The sequence below is a fragment of the Platalea leucorodia genome, assembly GCF_965183815.1.
Source record: "Platalea leucorodia genome assembly, chromosome: 1".
Taxonomy (NCBI): domain Eukaryota; kingdom Metazoa; phylum Chordata; class Aves; order Pelecaniformes; family Threskiornithidae; genus Platalea; species Platalea leucorodia.
Genome location: NC_138823.1, coordinates 24,041,541 through 24,066,265, shown reverse-complemented (window position 1 = coordinate 24,066,265; position 24,725 = coordinate 24,041,541). Strand labels below are relative to the sequence as shown.

General features: G+C 40.4%; 1 protein-coding gene across 1 annotated transcript in view; it reads right to left on the bottom strand.

Moving 5' to 3' along the window:
• The window catches only part of RGS22 (regulator of G protein signaling 22), a gene marked incomplete at its 3' end in the record, with an annotated part of 73,323 nt that overhangs the window by 3,768 nt on the left and 44,830 nt on the right, over window positions 1-24,725 (bottom strand). Inside the window, exons 18-26 of the mRNA XM_082315820.1 lie at window positions 24,173-24,335; window positions 23,401-23,559; window positions 21,500-21,562; window positions 19,315-19,476; window positions 16,190-16,369; window positions 14,506-14,646; window positions 10,600-10,707; window positions 8,791-8,893; window positions 8,110-8,219 (exon numbers count right to left, since the gene is read on the bottom strand). Of these exons, the coding sequence (XP_082171946.1) occupies window positions 8,110-8,219; window positions 8,791-8,893; window positions 10,600-10,707; window positions 14,506-14,646; window positions 16,190-16,369; window positions 19,315-19,476; window positions 21,500-21,562; window positions 23,401-23,559; window positions 24,173-24,335 (1,189 nt within the window). The remainder of the gene's footprint in view (window positions 1-8,109; window positions 8,220-8,790; window positions 8,894-10,599; window positions 10,708-14,505; window positions 14,647-16,189; window positions 16,370-19,314; window positions 19,477-21,499; window positions 21,563-23,400; window positions 23,560-24,172; window positions 24,336-24,725) is intronic.

The following is a 24,725-nucleotide window of genomic DNA, read 5'->3' as shown; positions in this document are numbered from 1 at the left end:
AAAATCCTTTTCTGAGAAGCGAGTATTACTTTCTTTTTAAACTTCTTGCCAACAAAAGATTTGCAAACGCATATGGTACAGAGGAATCGTGTACAAGATTGTTTTAGAGGGAAAAGAAATATCTAAAATTAAAAGCACAAATCCACTTACTACATTTCCACTTTTCCTTTGACATGAAATGAAAACTTAACGTGAGAAATGCACACAGTTCATCAGCATACTCTGAACAAATACATAATTAACATGTGGAATAAGCAATGCTGTTGTCAACGCTTTCACATATGTTACCATGAAACTAAAATATTTTAATTAGTAAAGAAATAGAGGAAAATCCAAGTAAATGCAGCCTGTGCTTGACATATAAATTACCTTGGCTCAATGAATATTAAAAATAAGAGAATCTCATCTATACCTTGACTAGGACAGCTTAGTGGGTCCTGCATAATTCCAACCTGCTCCAGCTCTCTGATAAATTTTTACTTGGCAGAGAAGTATCCATCGTGGCCATTGTGCAAATGCTTTACTAAATCACGGGTAGAAATCAAAATGTGTGAGTTCGTTAGCAGGTAGGTAGAAAGTGTAGACTTTGGTGTTTTGTATTAATCCAGTGCGTTTGACTGACAGAACCTTATTTGAAAGCTACATAATTAGAGGAAAAATAAAAAACTATATAGCAATACCATGTGGCTTCTGATTTGGGAACTACAATTTAGCCTATTAGACATGGACCTGTTCCAAAAGTGCACATTAAAACAATCATGCATGAAGGAGTTAGAAACACAGATGTGAATTATAACTCTCTGAAATCCTGGGAATGCTCCAAATCAGGCCATTAGAGGTAGGTTTGAACTGTTAATACAGATCCAGATCTAAAATTTTTGTTCAAACCTGTCTTTCCCTAACATTTTTACAGCAACTACTGAATGTATTAAAACCAGCAATGTTCCATAAGCTTAAAAAAAAAAAAACAGTTAACCCCATCTTAGCTGTATTCAGACATGACTCACAATGACTGCCTAAAAGCATTTCTATAAAAAGGCAGTAACAAAAGTCATCAGTTGAATGTAATGGGACAGTTTAAACAGGTCAAATTCAAGCTGGATTACTGCAGCTCCATTGGCCACATACAGCTGCACAGTGATCGGTTTGGCCCAGTATTTAACACTAGAAACATAAATAATTTAAGGATTTTCTTTTCCAAGTTTGGGACAGAACTTTGACTTATCTGGTCTCTTTTCAGTCACTTTTACACACACACAAGATAAAGTCAATAGTTTTGACTGGAGCAATAGTGTTGGGTGGGATTGAGGCTGGCCATTTCACAAGTGTACAAGTGGTAGAGGATAGAAAATGTCCCCAAGTCTGTAATACTGTACAGGGCTAGAGGCACAGAAGGAGCAATGAAGGGACACCTGCCATATTTCAGTACTCCCAACAGCAGGAAACTGAGGGTCCCACATTTATGAAAATACCCAGGTCATTGATGCTTTTATCTTACCTGCTTCATTAATGCAGGTTTCTCTTTTGTTTTAAATCAAACATATTTGCAAACTGAGTCACAATGATTCTTCTCGTGTAAAAGATGTAGAAGGTGTGGCACAAATCAGTCTGGCCTTGGCCACCCAGTACTGTATAATAAGAGAACCAATAACAGAAACTGGGTCTGCTGAATCTGGCCTACTGCTGTGTCTGCAAAGCACCTCTCTTCGTTGCTGATCTCAATGCCTGATGATTAAATACTAGATTTCCACACCTTGAAAGGGACAAACGAATCCACAACTCAGAGGCTAAGACTGTTCCCCCTTAACAGTACTTTAAGAAACAGCCACTAGAAAGAGATCATGAGGAGTACGGAGGCAATGGCAGAGCAGCATTGTACAGACACAAATGAGAAAACATTTTGCCCCTTTTTAAATGGCCTGGTGACCACCACTACCAGTCTTGTAAACTGTTGTTAAGTGTGCACCTTAATAAAATAATCCAGCACTACATATTTTCAGGAGTTCGTTTCATAGTCTGATACTTTGTGTCATGCAGTAGCAGGAGAGAAGTCAAAGCAAAATGCATAAAGCCCCTTCCTGATGTGCGTAGTCACAGTTTGTGTTGATATCAAAAGTATTTGAATGAGCAACTTCAGGACTGCACCCTCAAAGATTATAGAATGTTTTAATAAACATGCCAGGTCTGATGAGAGAACAGTGGAATACACAGTAATAGCATCTAAGTGTAAATATTTATGAATCCAAATGACAGCTTAAAAAAAACCCAAAATAGTCCCAATATGTTGCATTACTTGGGAGTAAACAACAAAAGTGAATCTGAATCAATATGATTGGATTGTGTATTTTGAATGCCACTAAAGCATAAATCCATCCAGAAGGGTTTCTAGGTTTGCAGGTTTCTGAAAAGAATTGTTTTTATTGCCTGTAGCAGCAAACTCCACAGAGAACTGTTGTAGACTTCTGAAAGTCCCAGAGTATAAGTAGTTAAAATAATCAAGGAATAAAGTTTTAGTTATCTAAAGGGAGAGGTGCTAGGGTGTCCTGGTTTCAGCTGGGATAGAGTTAATTTTCGTCTTGGTAGCCGGTATGGGGCTGTGTTTTGGGTTTAGGATGAGAACAATGTCGATGATACACTGATGCTTTGGTTCTTGCTAAGTAGTGCTAAGCTGTCTCTAAATAGGTGCTAAGTGGCGCTCACACTGGTCAAGGACTTTTCAGCTTCCCCTGCTCTGCCGGGGGCACAAGAAGCTGGGAGGGGGCACAGCCAGGGGGAGGGCTGGTCCAGACTGGCCAAAGGGCTATTCCATACCATATGACGTCATGCTCAGTATATAAGCTGGGGGAAGAAGGAGGAAGGAGGGGGACATTGGGTATGATGGCGTTTGTCTTCCCAAGTAACCGTTACGCGTGATGGAGCCCTGCTTTCCTGGGGATGGCTGAACACCTGCCTGCCGATGGGAAGTAGTGAATGAATTCCTTGTTCTGTTTTGTTTGCGTGCACGGTTTTTGCTTTGCCTATTTAACTGTTCTAATTTATTTTACTTCAATTATTAAACTGTTCTTATCTCAACCCACGAGTTTTCTCCCTTTTACCCTTCTGATTCTCCCCCCATCCCACTGGTGGGGAGTGAGCGAGCGGCTGCGTGGTGCTTAGTTGCTGGCTGGGGTTAAACCACGACATAGGGTTGTTGAGTAAAACTTTTCTAGCCCTTTAAAACTGCTGAGCTCACATAGGTGGTAGACAAGCAACCTGAGAAAGAATAGATCTCAAGTACAAGATAAAAAGGCAATAGCAGTGCAAGCTTTCTGAAGTGATCCAGAGTCATCATTTAGAACAATAACATCTAATTCGTCTCTGTACCTGTTCAGTTCTCAGGCTTTCTGCTGGAACTGGCCATACTCATTACTTGGTCCCTCGGGACGAGACTAAAACCACTATTGCGTTTCAGATGTATCACCAAATAGGAGTTATGGGGTATCTGCCATCGCATCAGGTTAGATTCAGTAACCCAGAAATGAAAGGGTCCCTGTCTCTTAATATATTCCCTGTGCAATTGCTCAATATTTCTTTAAAAGTAACAATAAAATGGACATAATGATATGACATGTATTTCTAGCATTACTAATACATGGGATGCTCCTCAGTTGCATACTAAAGACGTGGCCTATAAATGACTGTCCATGTGTGTGCATATACACACGTATATACACATATAGATTTCAGTTAACATGGAGACAGAATTGCAAACTGGATTGAGGGTTATCATCGGTTTGCAGAACTTTGAGTGGATAGAGCCAGTTTGCAAAATTCTCCTCACTCATTGAAGTACATAAAGTACTTATTTTGTTTGTTTTTAAGTTTGATAGATGTGTATGGTATTAATCATAGTAACTGTCTGGGACAGTAGTTTTTGCATGGGGGCTGGTAAATTTTTGTTAACAATTTGGCAAGGCTGGAACATATTCACAAGGAGTTTTATCATCATCTGTGACAAATATCTAGATAATATTTTTCATTTTAGAAGTAATCCAAGTATGATTCAAGTCAAAGCTACCAGCATAAGATAAGCATTGTCTACATGTTATTTAGGTGTCTCAAAATGCCATGAAGGCAAGAATACAACAAAACAGAAACTGACTGCCGCGCTCCAGCGTTTGGTTGCGTGCGCTGTACTGACCACAGCAGTAGAAGGTGGTCTTTCACGTGTTTTTTAGACTGACGTGCATCACTGCATTTATGGCATGTCATGATTCTTCTTTGCCTTTCACATTAATGAGTGGTAGGCCACACAGTACCACATGTGCTCTGCTCACTACAAGATGCTACATTCCACCCTCCTCAGATGTGCTGAGCATTAAAATTTAGCGCATCTGTGAAATTTGGGAAAACACGAAAAACAGGGACAAGAATTTTATGTTTTAGTGCCCTGTGGCTTCCACCCAAGATGTCTTTCTCAGGTCACACCACACGAGCAAACAACCCAAACACAGAAGGAATGGAGATAAGCATGAAGCAAACTGTCTCTGAACTGTGGGGAAAGTAGGAACTGAACCGATGATCTCCCTTGCTCCTTCTGCAAAGACAGATGAGCAGGGCAGCTACACCCATAAAAGAGAGTGTCTTTCTTCACTGCCAGCCTGTCTGAAGCAACGCCCAATGGAAATCCCATACAATTCTTGGTCGTTGTGTCAAGAGTGAAAAAGACTATTAGTTGTCCTTAGCTGTCAGTCCACATTGAGGAGGAAAGCACTCATGAATGGTCCTTAGCAGTATAATCTAAGAGCTCCAAGTGAAGGACCTTTACTTCTGACAACTGAAAGAGGGCTGCATGGCTCATTCTTCTTGTCCAAGAGGTTGGGATGGGTAGTGGAAAACAATCCTATCCCTAACTTAGGGGTAGTCCTTGGGAAATCAGCAAGCTGAAGCTCACAATCAGTTGATCATGCATTACACACATGTAGAGACAAATGGAGCCAAGAACTTTGTGGCTGGGGACTGGTGTTTAAAGTGGTCTGAAAAATGTGGAGAGGTCTATCATCATCCTGTCCCCTGCCTAGCAGTTAATTCTGGCCCTGCCCCCTCTTAACTTTATAATTAATCCTTTGGCACTAGTCCCAACATCAACTCCGCCCCAGTTCTTTTTAAAACTCTTAAAATTGTAAAAAGAAGCAAGAAAGTAGGGAGAGCTACACAAGAGCTATGAGCCCCTGCAACCTTCTGGTGAGAAATGCCTTGGGAGGAATGATGTTTTACAAAAGTTCTCAATCACATCTGTGTCCTGATGTACTTTAAGCCTTTCTTGTGGATCAAAACTCAGAAATGAGGCAGAAGGTGTACTTTGGACCAGGAATCAGACTGGATTGGTAGCAAACAATAACAGGGTTTGACTTTATGATAGCTCAGACACCTCATGATTTATCCTTGATGAACCAAAGTTGTGTGAATTGCAGTAGTGAGAGCTTAGTGTGCCAAGAGGCACTGCTTCAGGGCTGTCAGTTCAATGCAGTGTTTTACTTATTCATTGGATCAGGCACTGAAGAACTGGATTTGATTATAAGATCCTTAGGACCAAGACCACCTAGTTGTTTGTACCATGCATATTTCAGTGGAATCTTGCTCTGATTTGAGCCTCAAGGTATGCTATTAAACAAATGAGTGACACAGGCGTCAGTATCACAGTCATGTTGATATGGAACACGTTGGAAGATGTTTCTTTTTACCCTTGACTAATGTCCCATGGTTCTTAATAATATTCCAAGTTGTCATCTTTGCTCTGGAAACGTAAGTACAAACCTTGCATGTACATTATTTTTGTGTCTCCTGCCCACCTCCATTGAATGTCTCTGCAGTCCCTTCCTCAGAGAGATTTTGATCTGCCTGCAAAAGGTAACAGAATGTCATTGCTGTGTTGCAGCCAGTTGAAACAGTCAGAACAGTTCTTCAATAAATGCATCAAAAAGAGAGAAACAAGGTGTGGTTGGGTTGGCCCTCACTAGCAGCCAGTCTCCCACCCAGCTGCTCACTCACTCAGTGTCCCGCCCCCCCCCCCCCCCCCCCCGGACAAGGGGAGAAAAGAGGAAAAACAGGAAAGAGAAAAGAGAAAGATTGTGGGTCAAGAAAAAGACAGGGAGATTGCTTACCAATTACTGTTGCAGACAAAACAGACTCGAATTGGGGAAATTAATTTATTGCCAATTAGAATAAGCCATTACTGATTCACGTAGTGGGAAACAAAAACAAGAAAAAGAAGAAATGAACATTTATACACTTTTCCCTCCACCTTTCACAGGTTCAAGTACACTCCAAGCACCTCTCCTCCCCTCCTTGTTATCACCACAGGTTACACTCAGTCCCTTCAGTGAGGCAATGGGCAGCCCCTTCTTCCCTCTCCCTCTTGTCCTGTGCTGCAGCGTGAGTCCTCCATGGGCTGCAGGGAATATCTGCTCCACCATAGAGCACCTCCTCCTCCTCAGCCGCCTCCTCAGCCTCCTCCACCTCCTCCTCCTCCTCTGGTCTTGGTGTTCCCTCTGTTGTTTTTCACCCTTTTTATTTCATCCTCCTCTTTCTGGCTTTCTTTGCTCGTTCTTAAATATGTTTCCCCAAGGTGCCACCATCTTGGCTGTGGGGCTCAGCTGTGTCCTGTGATGGGTCCGTTGGAGCCGGCTGGAACCATCTGTGTCCGGTACGGGGCATCCCCAGCCTCTCCTCACAGAGGCCGCCCCTGCAGCCCCCACTGCCATTTATACCCAATACAGAAGGTGTGACCTCCTCTGTAACAAAGTGGAGAGAAGCTGTCCCATCCAGAGCACTGGCGGTCTTTTGTAGATATCTCACCCCATCTGCAGAGTGATCAGATCACCGCAGAGAGCGTGATTGAGGAGAACCACCAGAGGGTCATGATGGAAGAAGAGGAAATCACTCAAAGGCAGTGGGAACACTTGAGCTATTGGGAGGGAAGGGGCAGGGCAGGCAAATTTCCAGTGGTGTTGGAGAGCGGGCTGCAGCTGAAGCTGGTGGGAGCGGCCTCTCCAACCACTCAAAACCTCTGCTTTCTCCTTGTGTTTGCCCATACCACAGGTTTTGAATAACAGGGTGGGCCAGGGACTGCTGGGCTGGGCTGCAGCAAGGACTGCAGCCACTTGTAGGCCCTCTTTGAGCACTGGGCCCAGCTGGAGGTTTCTCAGCTACAGAGCAGGACCAAAGCCGCTGCACAAGGACTCCCCACACTGATACAGCTGCGTGTGAAGCAGAACTGCAGTACAAAAAGGCATAAATGTATGAAATATAGTAGCACCTGCAGAGGTGCATAAGGTCCAAGGTGACTGGATGACTTTAACTGCAACTAGAGGAGGTGATAAGAGGGCAGAAAGAGAACGTGAGGGAAGACTCAGGAATGCTGCAGTTTTCTCTGAAGCCACATACAGAAAATGCTGCCAGAAGAAGAGTGTGTTCAGGCACTGGGAAGTTTAGAAGAACTAGCGAGGGCAGGACACCAACTTGCCTGAAATAGCAGTGTTGAAGTACAGAATTAGAAGAGGAAGGAGGAGCAGAGAAGGAAGGGGAGCAATAGTCCAAGTTCTATTAATTTTTTTAAGTCCATCTAATTTCAGCATAGGCTTAAAAAACCAAAACAATCCCCCCAGGAGATTCTTCCATCTAGGAATTCGAGCTTTGAAGCAAAATCTGTTTTTCTGTCTGTATCAAATCTCTTTGCTGTCCCACTTCTTTCTCCCATTCTAATATTGGCTTCGGCAGAGATGATCTATTGCTAGTTCTGTGTCAGGCCCTTGCCAGTAACTCCATGGGGTCTGAGCTTCCTCCAGTCATCTCATGCTCCTATTTAAAATATTTTAACTGGAAAGCTTAGATAACCACATTTCAGAGACTACCATTTTGCAAGAAAATTCCATCTGGTCAATATTAGGTCCACTAACCATGGTTGAAGTGAAAAATAATCTCGCCTTCATGTTGAGGCTGTACAGCTTCAGTTAAACGTGATTTGGAGTGGGATAACTTGCTATTAATGAGCATCAGCACTGACAGCAGGAAAACTAGCTTTTCAGAATTCAAATTTCAAAGCACACTTGTTGGCAGTCTGATACTCACTTTCTGTTTCTTGGGAAGATTTGAGTGTTTCTCTAAAATCACACTACTCTTTGGATAAATGGTGGATTTTTCAGAGTTTCCAGGCTTCGGGAAGGACATAGATGAGGTACCTGCATATGGAAAGAAAATTAAAATTACAGGAAACTGAAGGGGTTTAATATTACATAGTGCTTTTGCTAGCCCTACTGCTAAATTGGGATATTTAATGAACAAACAGGTCATAATATCCTTGGGGAAGACCTAAGAGGATATTCTCAGCTGAAACGATGATGAAGCAATGCTTCTTCATCCCCTGGAGGCATACTGACAAACAAAAAAGTTTCATCTCTCTGGTTGTATGTAAGTTGATGAAGCACAAGAAGCCAGGGAGGTGAAATATGTATGTGAACCAAACAGGATTGCCATGTCACTCTGCAGAATGAAGAAATGACCATATTCCTCTCTGCAGTAGGACCTGTGCAGTAAAGGCAATGCTGATACCCTGCAACTTTCACTTTCCCTTTCTTAGAAAACTTACCACTCACGAGTATGGTGCAGAGAGCAACTCCCCTGCAGACAGCATAAGAGAGGCAGAGGTTTATGTACACAACTCCAAAGGAGAGCAAACAAAGTCCTTATACTGAGAGAATTTCACCTAAGCTATAAGCTTGTCCTCCTAAACTACAGAGCTCGGTTAACAACCTGTAAGGAATGATGATGAGTTTTTCTCCAGATCTTCTTGCATTTTAAGGAGTATTCTCTCCTGCTCCAAGGCTTCTATGTACTTGGAATAGGACCAGGAAGCCTGCAAGAACCATTAAAAACCATCAGCCTCCAGACCATATCACTGTAGTTCCTGGACCATTTCAACAGTGAGACAAAAAACTTATTTATGTTATATCCCTGTTATTCAATAATCACAATTATTAAGAAGAGAAGTTTTGTCATGGCAATACTGGAATCATGGGAAAAATAGTATTGCTGCAAATAAGTGAATCTCAAAACACCATGAAATGCAATTTAAGCAAGTTTGACAGATATGGTGTTTACATTCATCTATTCTCCATCCCTGGTCTGAGTCCTATTCTCTCTCTTTTCGTCTTCAAAACCTAAATACAGCAGACCTTTCCCCTCCCAAAATATCAGTCTTCTGTGCTACTGAGGACTTCATTTTATCTCCCTGCCACATCCTTCCAGTGTGTCCTTTCTCAAAGCATCGAAGGTCTCATTAGCCTCACAGTTGTGAAGCTCACAACCTCACTGCCTGCCCTCTCCAGCAGAACGCTGCTACCACTAGAGGCAGATCAACTGGAGATGTCATCCTTTCCTTTTCTAAGGAAAAAATATTCTCTTTACATTGCAACAACCACAGTTCACGTTCCATGTAAATTTTAGGTCGCTCTCCCAAATCAGTATGGGAACTGTACTTTCATTTGGCCTTTTTTTCCTTACAGCATGTGAAGTTTGGGGCCAATTTGTCATGTCATGACTCAGTAAGAAGAACTTCTAGCATCTTCCTATAGCAGAAAGGGGCTTGGAGAAGAAACTGCTCTATAAAAGATCATTGCTCTTTCTGCAATTACCTGCCTCTTCTTGAGGGCTTAGGCATATGATATTGATATACTGGCTCACCAAACTCACTTTTTTTTTTTTTTTTTAAACAGATATGAGCAAAAGGAAAAAGGTCCATTTAAGGGATAAGAGTATGAGCTTAACTATGCAGTTTGCACCGTGGTTTCAGATTTTGGGGGTATTTCAGACTGCCTGTTTCTATATTCTGCTAACGTAATGCCAAGGGAAGAGCTCTCTGGAATACAAGAGGTGGCCAAAGTGTGATTTACTCCTTCATCGCATGACATAGCTGTGATTATGTGGTTGCACAGATTCCCTGTTATATTATGGCAGTATCAACTCAGCTATGAATGATCCCTTGATATGCCGAAGGTGTCATGTCTATTCTTCCTGTCTCTCCAATAAAATGGCTGTTACCTTGTCATTACAGATTTGATGCATCATGAGGGTTGTTCTGGAAGAAGAACTAAAGAGCTATTTTCTGACAGATTTTCTATTCAAATACCTAGATTTCCTAAATTAGTTCAGCTTCAGTTTTTGATGTATGAGCAGAACAGGACTCAAGCCTAAACCACATTCTTTCAGGATATGAACTTCACAAGTAATGAAAAGCTTCTTATTCCAGAATTGAACTTCCTTTTCTTCAATTTATCTTTAAATAAAGATTCTTTTTAAATCTACACACTTAAAGGGCTTAATATGTTGTTAGATATTAATACTACTCAGAACCTAAATCTTAAAAAAATTAATAAAGAAAGAAAAAAAATCACCTATAAGGTAGGTAAATATATAACAGCAAAGTTAATTGTAGAAAAATGAACAGTTATCAAAGAACCATGTGATAGTAGTATTCAATACCACACCCCATCTTCCCATTCTCCCAAGATAATTTTATCTCTCTTGAATAATGATATCTGTAGCAACATGTTTATTATTCACCTGCCACCCGTATCCATTTGAAAATAATGCCGGTCCTCTCTCCACACCAATCTCATCTACCAAAGCACTGCTTGGCAGACTGATGAGTTTTGTCCCCACTTCTTTGTCCTGCCAATAATAAGAACTCATAAATAGATGTAAAAAATAGTTACCGAGCTAAAGTAAAAAGCAAAGTCTGAGGAAGCAAAAATTTTCATTGGAAACAAGATAGTGTCCTATGCAGTAATGTTTTGTAATGCCCAGTTTCATAATTCATCATGTTGGGCATAATAAAAAATAGCAGAAGATACTGCTTTTTTAAAGCATTTCTTTGTCCTAATTGAAGTTTCCTGACCTCTACAGTCCTGAAGACTATCTTCCTTTCAGCTTCAATACCTGCTCCAAAATATAGCTAAGTGAGAGGGCAGACCTGCAAGAGAACATATTTTAAGGACAGAGAGGCCGTTGTGATCCTCTAATTTGGCCTCAGGTATAAATGTAGAACGTAGGATTTCTCATGATTAGTTCCAGCTTGGTCCAGTAGCTGCGAATGAACTACAGTATACATGTTAGGAAAACATTTAGGAATCTCATTTAAAACATTTACAGTGAAGGACAAGGCATTGTAACCCTTGGTAAACCATTCTAGTGATTAACTATTTGTCATTTTCATGTTGTTTTAGTGTTTTATTAAGGCTGCACCTTTGCACATTCTGTCTGATGATCCCAAAACTCTTTATAAACATTAATCAATGTTTGTATTTAACCTCACATAATTAACCCCACAACATCCCCATGAGGCGAGTAATATAACCCTGCCATGTTGCAAATGAGAAAGTGAAAAAAAAAAATAGAGAGGTCAAATGGTTCCCAAAGTCACTCAGAAAGTCCCTGAAAAATCTGGAAAAGGATCAGGATCAGAACATCCTACATCCTTGCTGCCAAGGTGCCTTTCCTTCCTTATCATCCCTACTCTCCTAGGGACCCATCATCTATAAAGAGTGACTTTTGGGTATAGGACTTCCCAGGCGGTGTGGTGTTTATCTTCTCTCCAGAAGCAGGCTTACTAACTTCTGTGGCACACTCAATGGATGGAACAGGGATGCCAAAGCAAATACAGAAATAGCGTGTATACTAATATACTACAGTTTATGTTTGCTAGCTTTCTCAATGAGAATGGTGAATTAAATGAGGTCTTTAGTAATGTCTTCTCATAATAAATTAGGCAATGTTATGGCAATGTCATATCCCATGACATTACACCACTTACTAACAAATAAGCTTACTGCTGAGAAGCTTAAAGAGAGATGAGGGAAACACAGAAAAGGAAAATTAATGCTTATGGTTTTACCTTTCTCTGCTAAGGGCATGGAAAGAGTAAGTACAGATTTACCATGTAAGTTAAACTATTTTGTACACTCGAAAGCAAAAAATCCAAAATCTATTTTGGAGGTAAAATGCAATTGCATATACAACAAATTACAAATACTGGCATCAAGGCAGTCTGCAAAACGCAACTAATGATATTTTTTAAAGGATGTGACGTGCATCTAGCAGTTAACAAAGAACAGATCCACAGACGGGCCAAAGATGAGCCCATATAGCTGTGCCACACTAGGGGCAAATATGTGAAAACAGAGAAGCAAACCATGCTCTCCCAAGACAATATCTTTTAAAACAAATATTTCAGATCAATACTGAAGCAATCACTTTATGTTGAATGTTCGAGCTTACTTCACCCTGTACCTGCCCATCCCTGCTTTCCAGACACTAAGATTAAAAGACGTCTCTGCATTGTACAGTGCTTGCATGTCAGCCACTCCTCCCCTGCACTGAGTCCATTGCCAGGAAGCCTTCAATAGGATTTGCCCCATAAATAACCAATAGGCACACACAAAAAATATTGAGCTAGTCAAATAATACCAAGTCATGCATCATTGTCCAGTGAAAACCTCCTTGTCTGTCCATTTTTTCCATTATACTACATAAAAGTCCAACTCTTATCCAGTCAGTTCAGAAAGTGAGGTGAGCACAGGTAGACTGGGCACCCCAGGGACAAATTTGTGAGAAGGGACAAAGTAAAATTCCTCCCCCGGGACCATGATTGTTCCATTTGACATAAACTCAAAATGGCAACAGATGGGGGGGGGGGGGGGGGGGGGCAGAGAACATATATAAGAAAACAAAATACCGTTTCTAACCCTTGCCACAGCTTTCCTCTCCTTCAGCATGAGCCTGGTGGGGCAGAGGAGCATAGACATTATTTTAAATGCCAAGAAATCATCATCTTCTACAAGCTGCCAAGTGAACCTGCTATTGCTTATGTTGGATGAACCTTATCGATATCCTTCAGGGATACTGCATCATTTGAATAGTTACGTTGTCACTGAGGGGACGGAAATCTCAGGCAAGAGAACAGGTTATGGCAAATTCTTTAAACAATAATAGAGGGGGGAAAAGGTTTCAAAAACTTATTGGTTCCACCTTTTCTTTCAAGAGATTTTAAAAGGTAACTGGTTTACTGATAATTTTTTGTGAGAAGAATAGTCTGCAGACTGTTTACTGAACTGCTTTCTCTGCCTCTCACTTTCTAAAACTTCTTACCCTATTTCCCAGCTTAGAAGGGTAATTCACCTTTCCCAGTTGTTCCCCATAAAAGTTAGGCTTTTGCCCTCCTGGCCAAGATTTGCTCTTTACTTCCTTGGTCTTAATCAGAAATCTTATAGACAGGCAACAAACAGATGGAAAAAATAAGTCTGTGAAAACGCAAAAGTGCATTACTTTGAAATATTGCATTCTTGCACTATAAGTATTGCCGGTGGCCTTGCCAGACATATCTGTATAGAGGCAACGTGCTTTGGAGAAAGGAACATGAGTTCTTGGATTTTAGATTCCACTTGACATTGGTGTGTGGCCTTGAATAACGCTTCACTGGTCCTTGGTTTTCATGTGTCTAAAAGAGGATATCAATGTGTACATGTTCTTACAGGCATATATGTCTTTATCTGTCCAGGTACTCATGTGGTTCTCATCATGGGTAATATCTCAACACATGTGTACATGGTATTTAAAATATGTAAAGGTCTTTTAATGCTACTTATGATAGTTTGCAAGTCCAATAATTTCTCTGCCCTTAAAGGAATGTTCTCTCCTCAAAGCTGGCCAAACAATTACATTTCATAAAAAATAAACTTTTGCAAAGCCTATAATCAATAGGGAAAAAAATCCATTATATTTTAATAATGAAATTCCAAGAAAAACAATTTTACAAGCAAGCATTCCGCTGTAGAGGTCACAGTTCTGTTAATGCACTGAAACTGTCTGGAAACTCATTGTGAACAGTCTAACAATTTCACTGTCAAAGCTGAGAAATATTCAAGAAAAGACAAAGGCTATACAAAGCGATTAGCACATAAATATTTTTAAAAATAATGTGCAGACTTTTCAAATGCTCCTTCTGAAAAACAAATCTGAAATCTGTTTTTGTTTTGTTTTGTTGTGCTTTCAGTAGTGACCCAGGACTGTAAATTCTAAAATAGGACAGTACATACTGAAAGTGCAAACAGGTCTGCAGTTACCCATTGTACGCATGGACCTTACACAGTTGTTTTTTTTTTTTTAAATTCAGCCCTCTTTTTTGCTCTTCTCTTGGCACAAAAGATGACTAAAATACATTTTCCTGTCTGCTTAATGAAAGGAGTATTCCACTGACTCATCTGCTTCAAGTTAAACATATGTATATGCATTGGCAGCATTGGGAACTAAGCGCCCTAGGACCGGGTCACATGTAAAGCTTCAAGTCTAACAAAAAGATTTCGGTAGCTTTGGATCAGGCTGAGAAAGGGATATTTGACTTCGTGTATGTTTGCTTATGAGGGAGTTTTTGTGCAGTTCGTCAGCTGTCATCTGAAATTTTGTGAGCCTTACCTCTGCTGTTTTGCCTTCCTTCTTTCGCATCTTTTTTCCCTTTTTTCTCTCCAAGGCAAGTAGAATTTTGTCACTATCCAAATTGCTTCGAAACTTACAAAATTTAGGCCAAAATTTAAACAGAAGTGCAAAAATAGTCATCTGTGCAGAAAGAAAAGAAGGTCAATCTTGACCACATTAAGAAAACAGAGTTTACTGTAAAATAAAATGTAGTTTACCATGAGAATGACAAACTATTTCTTTTTGAATACACAGCCTTGTTCCTCCCACGTACTGTGTCCTGACATTTCAGCCCAGCTTTGCTCGGCACATGCTTTTCATCAGTGTGTTTATTACTGGTGAGAAATCTTCCTAAAACACAGTTAGAAGGCACTTTCTTTTTTTATATTTCCCTAAACAATTGTTTGCATTAATGAAAACATCCATCATTTTTTACAAGTATTCCTGATAAAATATACACCAGTAGAATTGCTTTTGCACCACTGTTCTGCTCAAGTATTTCAAGTATTCAGTTCATTAGGGAGACGGGGTTTTTTCCCTCCTTAAGAGAAAGGAAATACTTTTTTGCCTCTGGAAAGGCTCTTAAACCACATTACAGATCTATGAGCAAATCTTGGATAATTTTTAAATGATATAATCTCTCACAGGGTCTTTTTTGAACTAGAATAAGAAAAACAATTTTAGAAAAGCAAACAGAGGGGCTCAGTGAATTCTGTTGCTGCACGTACTAAGGCTCACATTTTTCAATTTATTTAGATGTTTAATTCTCATTGAGAAACTTGGCTTCAGAGGAGCCGAGCATGCTCAGCACCTCACTGCTTCTGGCTCAACAGACTTGAAAGTGACATGTGAGTCACTGTCATTTTCCAGTCACAGCTTTTTGGCTAAGTTCTTCCCTTGGTTTTGTGCCACATTTCTGGAGTTCACTGGGTTTTACGCAGACTGAAATGAGACTTCTTATTTCTCTTAGGACCTATATGAACCCTTTTCTCTGACAAACCATTCATCTTTTGTGATCCAAACACTTTATGGACTCACAGTTGATGTTTAAAGGTGTTGGTGGCAATTTTATAGGAAAAGAAGAGGAACTAGCTTTCTTGAGTTTAGAAGATAAGTCAGAGAAGACAGTGACGAGGAATAAGAAAATAGTAAGTCTGTAGTAAAGGTTTGCAAATTGCAGTTCAGTCTGATTAGTACAAAAATCAGAGAGAAAATTCTCTACAGCCATTTAATACAAACTTTCTGTAATAAAGAAGGGAAAGAAATTGAATAAGTTAAGCTTTGTGCTTTACTCACATCTGCATTTTTGTCATAAACTACAAAAACTACAAACTTTCTAACTACAAATTACTTCTCTGGCATTAACCAAGTGGTAAAGAACAAGCAATTAAAAACATAGATAGAAATCATTTCTACTGCCAGAATTCCTAACACAGACCTGGATAACACCTTTCCAGGATCAGCTAGCTGTCAGAGATTGTCCAGTTTATTGAGCAGTAAATATCTGAAGCCTCTCTGTCCTCTCCACCATACAGTCTTCACTGAAATGCATGACTACAGTGTTCTTCTTCATGCCCAGGCTTATGTATGGAGTCCAAATTGTCACATAAGCAACAAAGACTGTCCTTAAAATCAGACATGGACTCTAGCCAGATCTGTTACAGAGATTCTCCCAGCTTCTTACCTGTGCTTCTCTAAAAATGTAAGGTCCTAGTTCTTTCCTGTGCTCCAGAATCTTCTTTGCTTGTTCAGTTGGGATGTCAATCTGCAAAGCTGGGGGTACGGCAGAATTAATAAAGCAGTTGATAATAGCTGTGATCTTTTTCTGGACTGTGGCATCATCACAATGGGAATGGCACAAGTCCTGGAAGACAAAAAAGAGCATTTTCAGTCAATGGAGAGACACAAGACCCTTTACAGGGGCCCAGTGATCAAAGAGTTATAGTCATACAAAAATAATTATACAATAGATTTCTTCAGTATGTTATGACAAAATTCTTATAGCAAATGTGCATGGTCAAAGACATAGTTAAGACATGAGTGGGACTTCTGGTCTGCAAATGGAGATATATAGCAGTCATTGCTTTTAGGTGATAATCTCTGCCCGCGTGTTCTGATAGAACAGGATATTTTTTATCCTGCATTCAGTCTAAGTACATTACTGGCAAACACGAGGCATTTCTGAAAAGAGAAACACACCTACAGCTGTGAAATGCACTGATTTTCACAATAAGCCTGCTATGACTAGCACAGCCTTGTAACTAAAAGACAAAGAAATGCTCTAAATACTCCAAGAAAAGAGGGGAATTATTTAGAGGGTACAAGGTATTATAACCAGGAATGTTGGCACAAGAGGGGACAATTTCAGCTACTTGGACAATCTTCCATTCATTGAAATCTCCTAGTTTTCCCATTCATTAAGATTTTCTAGTTTCCCAAAACCTCAGTGTTTGAAATAATTCTGTGCAGAACAGAATACAAAACAAACCTGAACTTACAAGGGTGAGATCTCAAAGAAACACCGGGGGTTTTCTACATTTTCTAATGTGATCCTATTGTTCTTGTAAAACATGTTATTACTGTGTTTTCACACTCTGACAATGCTACCATTGGACTTTGACAGGAAGGAAAAATAATTCAAAGAACTTCCTTCAAACGCTTTGAAACACGAACTTTCCATCTATCCATAAACATCAAGAAATTTCTATAACACTAAGAGATTATCACATATATCTACTAAAGACACAATGAGCACTCTAGGGAATTTTCAGGAAGAAGAGCTCTCTAAATGAAGAATGTGCATTTAGTTTTGGTATAGGAGGCTGGCTATTTACTTTGCAAAGAAATTAAAAACAGGGCTTTTAACCAGAAATGTGGTATGTGAAAGAGCTGGCTTGTTTTATTATTAATACTTTTGAGTTTTGTGAAGGAAAAAAAGAATGATAACAGCTACAATGAAGAAAGTAAGGCAATACAAAAACATATTCAATATATCCTAAGAACATATTATAGCTTCCTTCGCTCATCTAGCATAGAAGAAAAGGCAGAGAGCTGTAGTAAGAGGGAAGACAAACAAGCCATATGATATGAAGAGGGATGAGACATGAGCATAGAGGAACAGATGGAAATGATCCACAGAGTTATATTTCTTCATATTTGTTAAAAAAAATTTTTGTGTGTTTTTTGATTGTCCCAAGATGTGCCGCCAGCCCGATGGGTTACGAGGAGCAATGCAGTCATTGACTCCTAAAGGGAGTTCTGTCTAAACTGATGGCATGATAGGGCTCAGACAATACAAGTATGCACTGTGCAAAGTGCTGCCCACGTCTTTGGCAATATTCCTCCAGTTCAGCCTGACCCACAACACTCCTACTACTCCAGCGCTTTGCTTCTATAAAGAGCATCAGCTGCCAACCATGACAAATCGCATGCATGTAGAAATATGGTCAGATTGTGCTTTTTCTTGATAAGAAGACAAATAAAATTAACATAAATGTAGGAGGGGGCGGGACATAAAACAATGAAGGCTTTCTTCAGGGAGCAGATCCACAAAGAAAACAGTCTAAACTACACTTCACGTTAATTTGCAGAAAATTCCCATGTCCTCCACAATGTAGCAATGAAGAGTCACAAATCTGAAAAAACATCAAATATTTTGAGAAGGATTTATGTCATGGAACTTCAGGTGCCCTTATGTCAATTTTCTAGTCTAAGCTAATCACTCTGTAACCAAGATAGAGACAGCAGCAGCCCCAGAGAGCATTACAGCCAATAATTCCTCACTTGGGGATCAAAGACTCTGTGAGGAGGGCAGATTGCCCCCTGGAAACAGAGGAGCTTCAGCTTCTAAAGCAGACCCCAAATTCAAATGCATAAAATTAAACAGTGCAAATACACCCACATGCCTGCAGCAGGATCTCCAAGTGCTACTGCAGCATCACATGTGTTTACCTCCTAATTTCTGAGCATGTTAGCTAACCTCATGCTCCCTGCCTGCCATGTGCACACAGGCTGTGTTCAGGAGCCCAGGAGAGGCTCTGCACTCCGGTAGCACTTTTGCGTCAGCAATATCCCAGAGGGAAAAGGAATGAGCAACAAATGAAAGATCCATGGTGCCTCTGCATTTGGTCCAGGGTGCTACTAGGAGGCTGCAGTGTGACTAAAGGCTCACTCCAGAGTTTTCCCATTGTGTTTCAGCCCACACTTTCACAAAGGGGCATGTATATGGGAGAGAGGCAACCCCTGCTGGCCTTCCCCATCATGTTTTGCCTTGGCCACGTCCTCAGCTGCAGTCAAATGTGACTACAGAGTGCAAGGGAGCTGGGGTCTGCATTGTACATAAAAGCTTTTTGGTTAGATACTATCTTTACATCTGTAGATTTGAATGAATTTAAAAGTTTTCTCTGATTTTTGAGGGATTACCAAATTCAGCAATAATCCCATTGTTTAATAGTATGTAACTATAAAGAGAGAAATAACATTTTAATGCTTGCATATTTTCTACTGCTCAATAGATGTATACCAAAATCTGGGCATTAGCTAGTTAGCCTTTAGAGACTCAGAAGAATGATACAGTTTGAAAAAGCATAAAGAAATACAGGGATAATACATTCAAGTCATTAAAAATAGCTACCCTTAAGAAGTGAGGATTTCTGTCAGAGAAAAAACATTTTGAACAGTGAAAGAGGTTTTACTATTAACAAGAAAATGCCTGGAGATATTCTTGTTAAAATTGTCCTAATATGCAGTAATGGATGCATTTGCTTACAAATTGAGTGATATTCCTCTTGCTCCATTTTACCACCGTACCTTATACTTCTGTACCTCTTGCCAAAAGAGCACTCCATTTTCCAGTAGGTCTCCTTTCAGTGACACAAAGCGTTGAAACTGATTTGCTGTCACTGGATTCAACAGCACTTTGCGGAAAGCAATTATTTCACTAGATGAAGAAACCCACTTATTGTCCACATGCTGTCAAAAGGAGAAATAAATGCACCAAATAAACTTTGTTTCAAAAAGCAATAACAAAGCCATTAGTTAGCGTAAGCTGTCTGATTCTTATCTTTGCACCGACCCTAACTTTCAGTAGTTTATGAGTTTATGACATGGATACAATAGAATGTGGCAAGGTTTCATTTCTTTCTTTCCTTCTTTTTTCTTTTTTTTTTTTTTTCCAGTTTGGTTTGGGCAACATTTTTTGGAAGATGTGATGTGAGAGGAAATGACTGACAATGATTTAGACCATATGACTACATACTATAAAGTATGGAAACAGCTATTGTTATTGATTATGGCAACAGGCTACTTTTCTAGAGAACAGTTTGAGTTTTGTGCAAACAAACAACAAAGAAAAAGGAACAGACAAACCACATAGCTTAAAGTTGTAAAATGCTTCTGACAGGGATCTCACCAACAAAATGAGCTTTGAAATGTGTTGCCATGATCACCAACAGAAGCCGGAGAGTTTGCTCTCTGTGGAATAAAGCTGCCAGTAGTAAAATAGAATTTAAAGTCATCGAGACATTTTGGAAATCCTCATGCTGCAAAGCACAGAGCGGTAGGCAGCCAGGAAAGGGTGGAGAAAGAAAGATGGCTTAGGCAGGGACAGTTTGTTTGAAACGAAGTTCAGGCTGGCCTGCCTTCCTGAACAAACAGTTCTTGTGCTGTCACTGAGGAGCAAGCCAAACAACCCCCCTTTGTTATCAGATGGATGGATGAATGAAAACTGTCTTCTAACAGTGGTATAAAACTCTCAAAGTCCTGGCGGGATGGAGTGCTGTTCAATGGTCAGCATGGGACAGAAACATTTTTAGTTGCTACAGACGGTCCTGGAAATCTAACCTGATTCTAAGCAGAAAGTCTTCCTGCAGCTTCTCTTAAAAACAGGGGTTACGCTTAGTGTCCTGCTGCGGAGCCTGCTGGGGATGAGAGCCTACCCTTGCGAGGGGGTGGGTGGTGGTTGTCCACAGGGTCCTTTGGTTAAAATAAAGTCGGCTCAACTTAGACAGTAAGGTGGCATCTTCTCAGCCCTCCTCCAATTCTCCAAGCATGTTCTATCCCCTGTGACCAGGATTTAGGCAACTTTTGGGAAAAATTATTCCTGGGGCATATTCATGAAGGGAAGAACAAAGCGTTGCTCCCACCCCTATACTAATATACAAACACTGCTTATTTTATGGGTCAACAACCTTGAAGCAGAACATAGAAAATAACCATCTTCCTGACAAACAGACAAAGGGAAAACTCAGTTAACAGAATCCACATGCACTTTGGATCCCTTTCGAGCTAATGGTTTGCATGGGTAATTGGTGACCGGGCCTCCAGTTTGATTTCAGCAGACAATAAAAGTTCAACTGAATAAATGTCCACAACTTGTATGTTGGCAATCACAAAGAGTTCACTGCTCTTCAAGAGGAAAAAACTGGCAAACATCTGATGAAATGTATTATTACAAAGCTTTAAGATGTTTAAAATTGATATTATCTCAGTGCTGTAAGATTAAAATACAATTCTAAATGAAACAGATACTGTGAGATATGATTAAACCTGCCCACTCCACTGCATACTTCACATTCTCTTTTGTGTCTGCACGTAATCCACTCGCAATAATAAATAAACTACCAGATGCTGGAATGAACAGCTTGTCCCAATAAGTCCACTGCATGCAAAATACAGATAAATGTGAATTAAAGGTACAATACCAGTTTGAGGAGGGTTAAGAGTGCTCCAAAGCCCAGGACAAAAGATATGTTTTTTTCAAGTATGACCTCTCCAGCCAGGAAGGGAGAGAAATTTACCGTGAACATCCAGCAGGGAGCTAAATTCACCAGTAACGTGAGTAATCAGTCCACTGTAGCCAATACAATCATGCCTGCTTTTGACAGCATTACATTTGGGCCTCACACTGTCAGCAGGGAAATTGTGAAGGATGTGCAAGGTCCAAACAGAAAAGACACTGAAACAGCAGACACAAGAGACAGTAAAATTCACTTACCTTCCACATCCTAGTAGTCTTCTCCTGTTTTTGGCATGGAAGATCTTCAGTTATGTCCCTTTTCTATGGTTGAACAAAAGATTATAATTGTATTTTTTAACTCTTTTTGTTTCATATTCAGCCCTCTAATGATTGAGACCACAGTGGTAGAATAGTTGATATATCTTCATTTTGATCTTTATATCTGAAACTTGTTGTGGACCCACACTGAATGCCATCCCTTGTTCAGCCATAAATGAGCACATGCTCATTAAGACTGGGGAATTAGAGAAGACAAGAGGCAATGGCAATCAAAGCGTGCTCTTCCACTGGTTTACCTTAGCCATAATGTTCTGAGTGACCACTTATGCTGGGAACAGATTTTGGGCTATAACTTTTTTTTTTTTATGAAATGTTTTTAGTTCCTTTGGACAGCTGTATCAGAAGTACAGGCTTGATCCTGCAGCTTCTTTGTAGCAAAAATACACCTCAAATCAAGGGCAGATTTTCTGAATAAGGACTACATAGCATGCCCACAGTGTTTGGTCACTGTGAAATATGAAGCCAAGTGGAGAATGTCATATGGTTTCATTTCTTCTAAAATATGTTCTTCAAAGGACCTTTTCATCCTCTGAATTTGCAGTAAGAAAGAGAAAAGAGCAGTCAGACATAAATGGAGTTAGGAAAAGACTGAAAGCTCATTAGAAGTATGTATTTCCTGTAAACTCTTTATTAGAGTCAAATACAGCATTTTGCAAACTGCACAGGCTACTCTCCCTGCCAGCACAGTGCAGCAGGTGCAAGAAGAGGCATGAGCTAGCTTCCAGACCTGGAAGCAGCTTAGCCTTATCACATGGTTTTGTGCCACAGCTCGTAAAGGAGGCAGAGTTCAGCTAAAAAAGGGCAGAGGGTTAGGAAATTTTGCTTTAACATAATCATTATTAAAATTACAATTTGCCTTATCAGAACCTACAGTTTCCAGATTGCTTAGTGCTCTGAATCAATGAAAAGGATCCAGTTCAAATGCCCTTCTGACAACACTTCCAACAACCTTCTTGATGTTAAAAAGAGCATTAAAAGCAAGTTTTATGAATCAATGCAGTCTGCCTATGTATCTGCTTGGTGGAACTGTCAAGTTTCCTTCTGCTATGACATTTGCATTTCAGAGCTTTTGGGAAGCGCAAAAAAACAAGTCTTTTTGCATCTGTCACCAGCAGGATGATCTCCCTACGCAGATCCCAGTCACAGAGGCACTCTCCTAAAAAGGCAGATGTTAGCTCTGCCCGTTCCCCAGTCTTTCTAATGAGCCAGCAGGAGTGAAAGGCATCTCATTCCCAGTTTTCTGGCAACTTTCTGAAGTATCCAATTGGAAACAAGGCTTGTGGCAGTTAACCTCCCCACTCAGCAGAATTTCACAAGTCCTGGATTCATTTCTACAGGCATTGCAGCTCCAAATAGGAGAGTATGGACAGTGTGAGAGAGAGAGAGAGAGAGAGAGAATACACCATGTGAAGACCACTCATTTGCTTGTGTTGGTGTCCCCTTGGGCAAATCCTTTACACAAAGCAGCATTTCTTCTGTGTGCAAGTGTATGGCTAGGGCAGACTGGCTTATGGAGAGTGCAGCACTAGAGCAAAGATTAGTTTACTCCCCTGGCAGCCTGACTGGCAGCAGAGCTAACACCACCTCGTTCAGATTTAGGATCTAACAATAATACTGTCCGCCAGACTAAGCCTTCAGAGGAACTGCCTTCACAATTATCAAGCTAAATGCTTCAACCTGTACATGCTAGAGCGTCTCTTTCAATGTAAAGTGAGTGTGAGCTGTGGGCTGCTTTTCCTCTGAACCATTTTATCCCAATGGTAAATTATAAGCCAAACAAAAAACAATGCCTGGATGTGTTGCTGTTGTTAAAAAATTACCTTTGCTTGTCCCTCCGCCCTGTGGTGCTCATCTGCCAGGAACAATGGCAGCCATTGTTTTTCTAATCTCTTCTGGACGCATTGCTGAACTTCTAGCAGAACCACTGCCGAAAGTCGATCATGAAGTATTTGTCCCCATCCTCCACCTGAATGTATTAGCTAAGCAATCCAAATACAATAACACATGACATAAACTTTTGTGTATACCAAAAGTCCTTTATCTCTCTACATCCTTGATTTAGCAAAGCATGAGCTTAACTGTAAGCAAAGCATTTAATGCATGCTTACCCAAGGCTCACATGTACTTTTCATAAAAGGGAACAGATTACATTTGTCCCTACCTATAATAGAATACAGACTCTGACAAATAATACCCCAGCTTGACCGAGTGAATTTCCTAAGTATCAAGATATATCAGAGTACGACAGCTCAGACTCGCTGTCTGTGGCTTTACTGACATGCTAAAATAGAAAGCTGGAACAAGTCACTCTGCCTGAAAGCCATTTTTACACTTTTTCTGAGCTGTGTTGTGCATGGTCTGGCTGCGGCCTCAGATCAGGGTTTAAGACAGATGTTCTCTAAGGACGGGGGAGGAAGAGCCCAAACAGGAAAGAGGGGATCCCCACAACCAGAACAGAACCAGATTTCTGGCCAAAAATATAGGTAAGATTTGAGGAGATATCTTGGGGAAAAGCTGGAGTAAAGCCACTTATGGACTTACTCAGTCACATTCAGTGTGATTGTTCTTTATGAACGGTTTTGTAACTGGTACCTGTTCTTGTTGTTCTCTGGTAGCTGGGCTGTTGGGCCCAAAGAAGTATGTTTTGTTTAAGTACTTGTTTTTAATGTCCTTAGATTTTTCCTCCCTTTTTTCTTTGTCCTTGTGGAGCATCTTTCTGAACTGTTCAATATCTAGCCAGCACATGAGATCCATGCTACAAACAAATTTAAACAGAATGTTATTTCAATATTGAGTTAATTTCATCAACATTCTAGGGAATTATTAGTTTAACCACAAGCCACCAAAGTGTTCAAGTCCTAAATACCAGGTCAGATTGGACTGAAATTTTGTGTCATTTTTTCTTTGCTAGTACCATCTGGTGAGACCATGGCACTTGCTGAACAGGCAGATCAAACACTTCTTAGGGACCTCATTTAGGATCCCTTCTGGGGTACCCTGAAAGGAGTAACCTCCTCAATGTGCTGCCACTAAATCCAGCAGGGACTGTGAATCAGAGCCATAGTGCAGAGCTCACAGAGAGAATGAAAAACAAAACAGATGAGAATTTGAAGCAGTACTGAGGCTGTGAGCCACCGAGAGACGA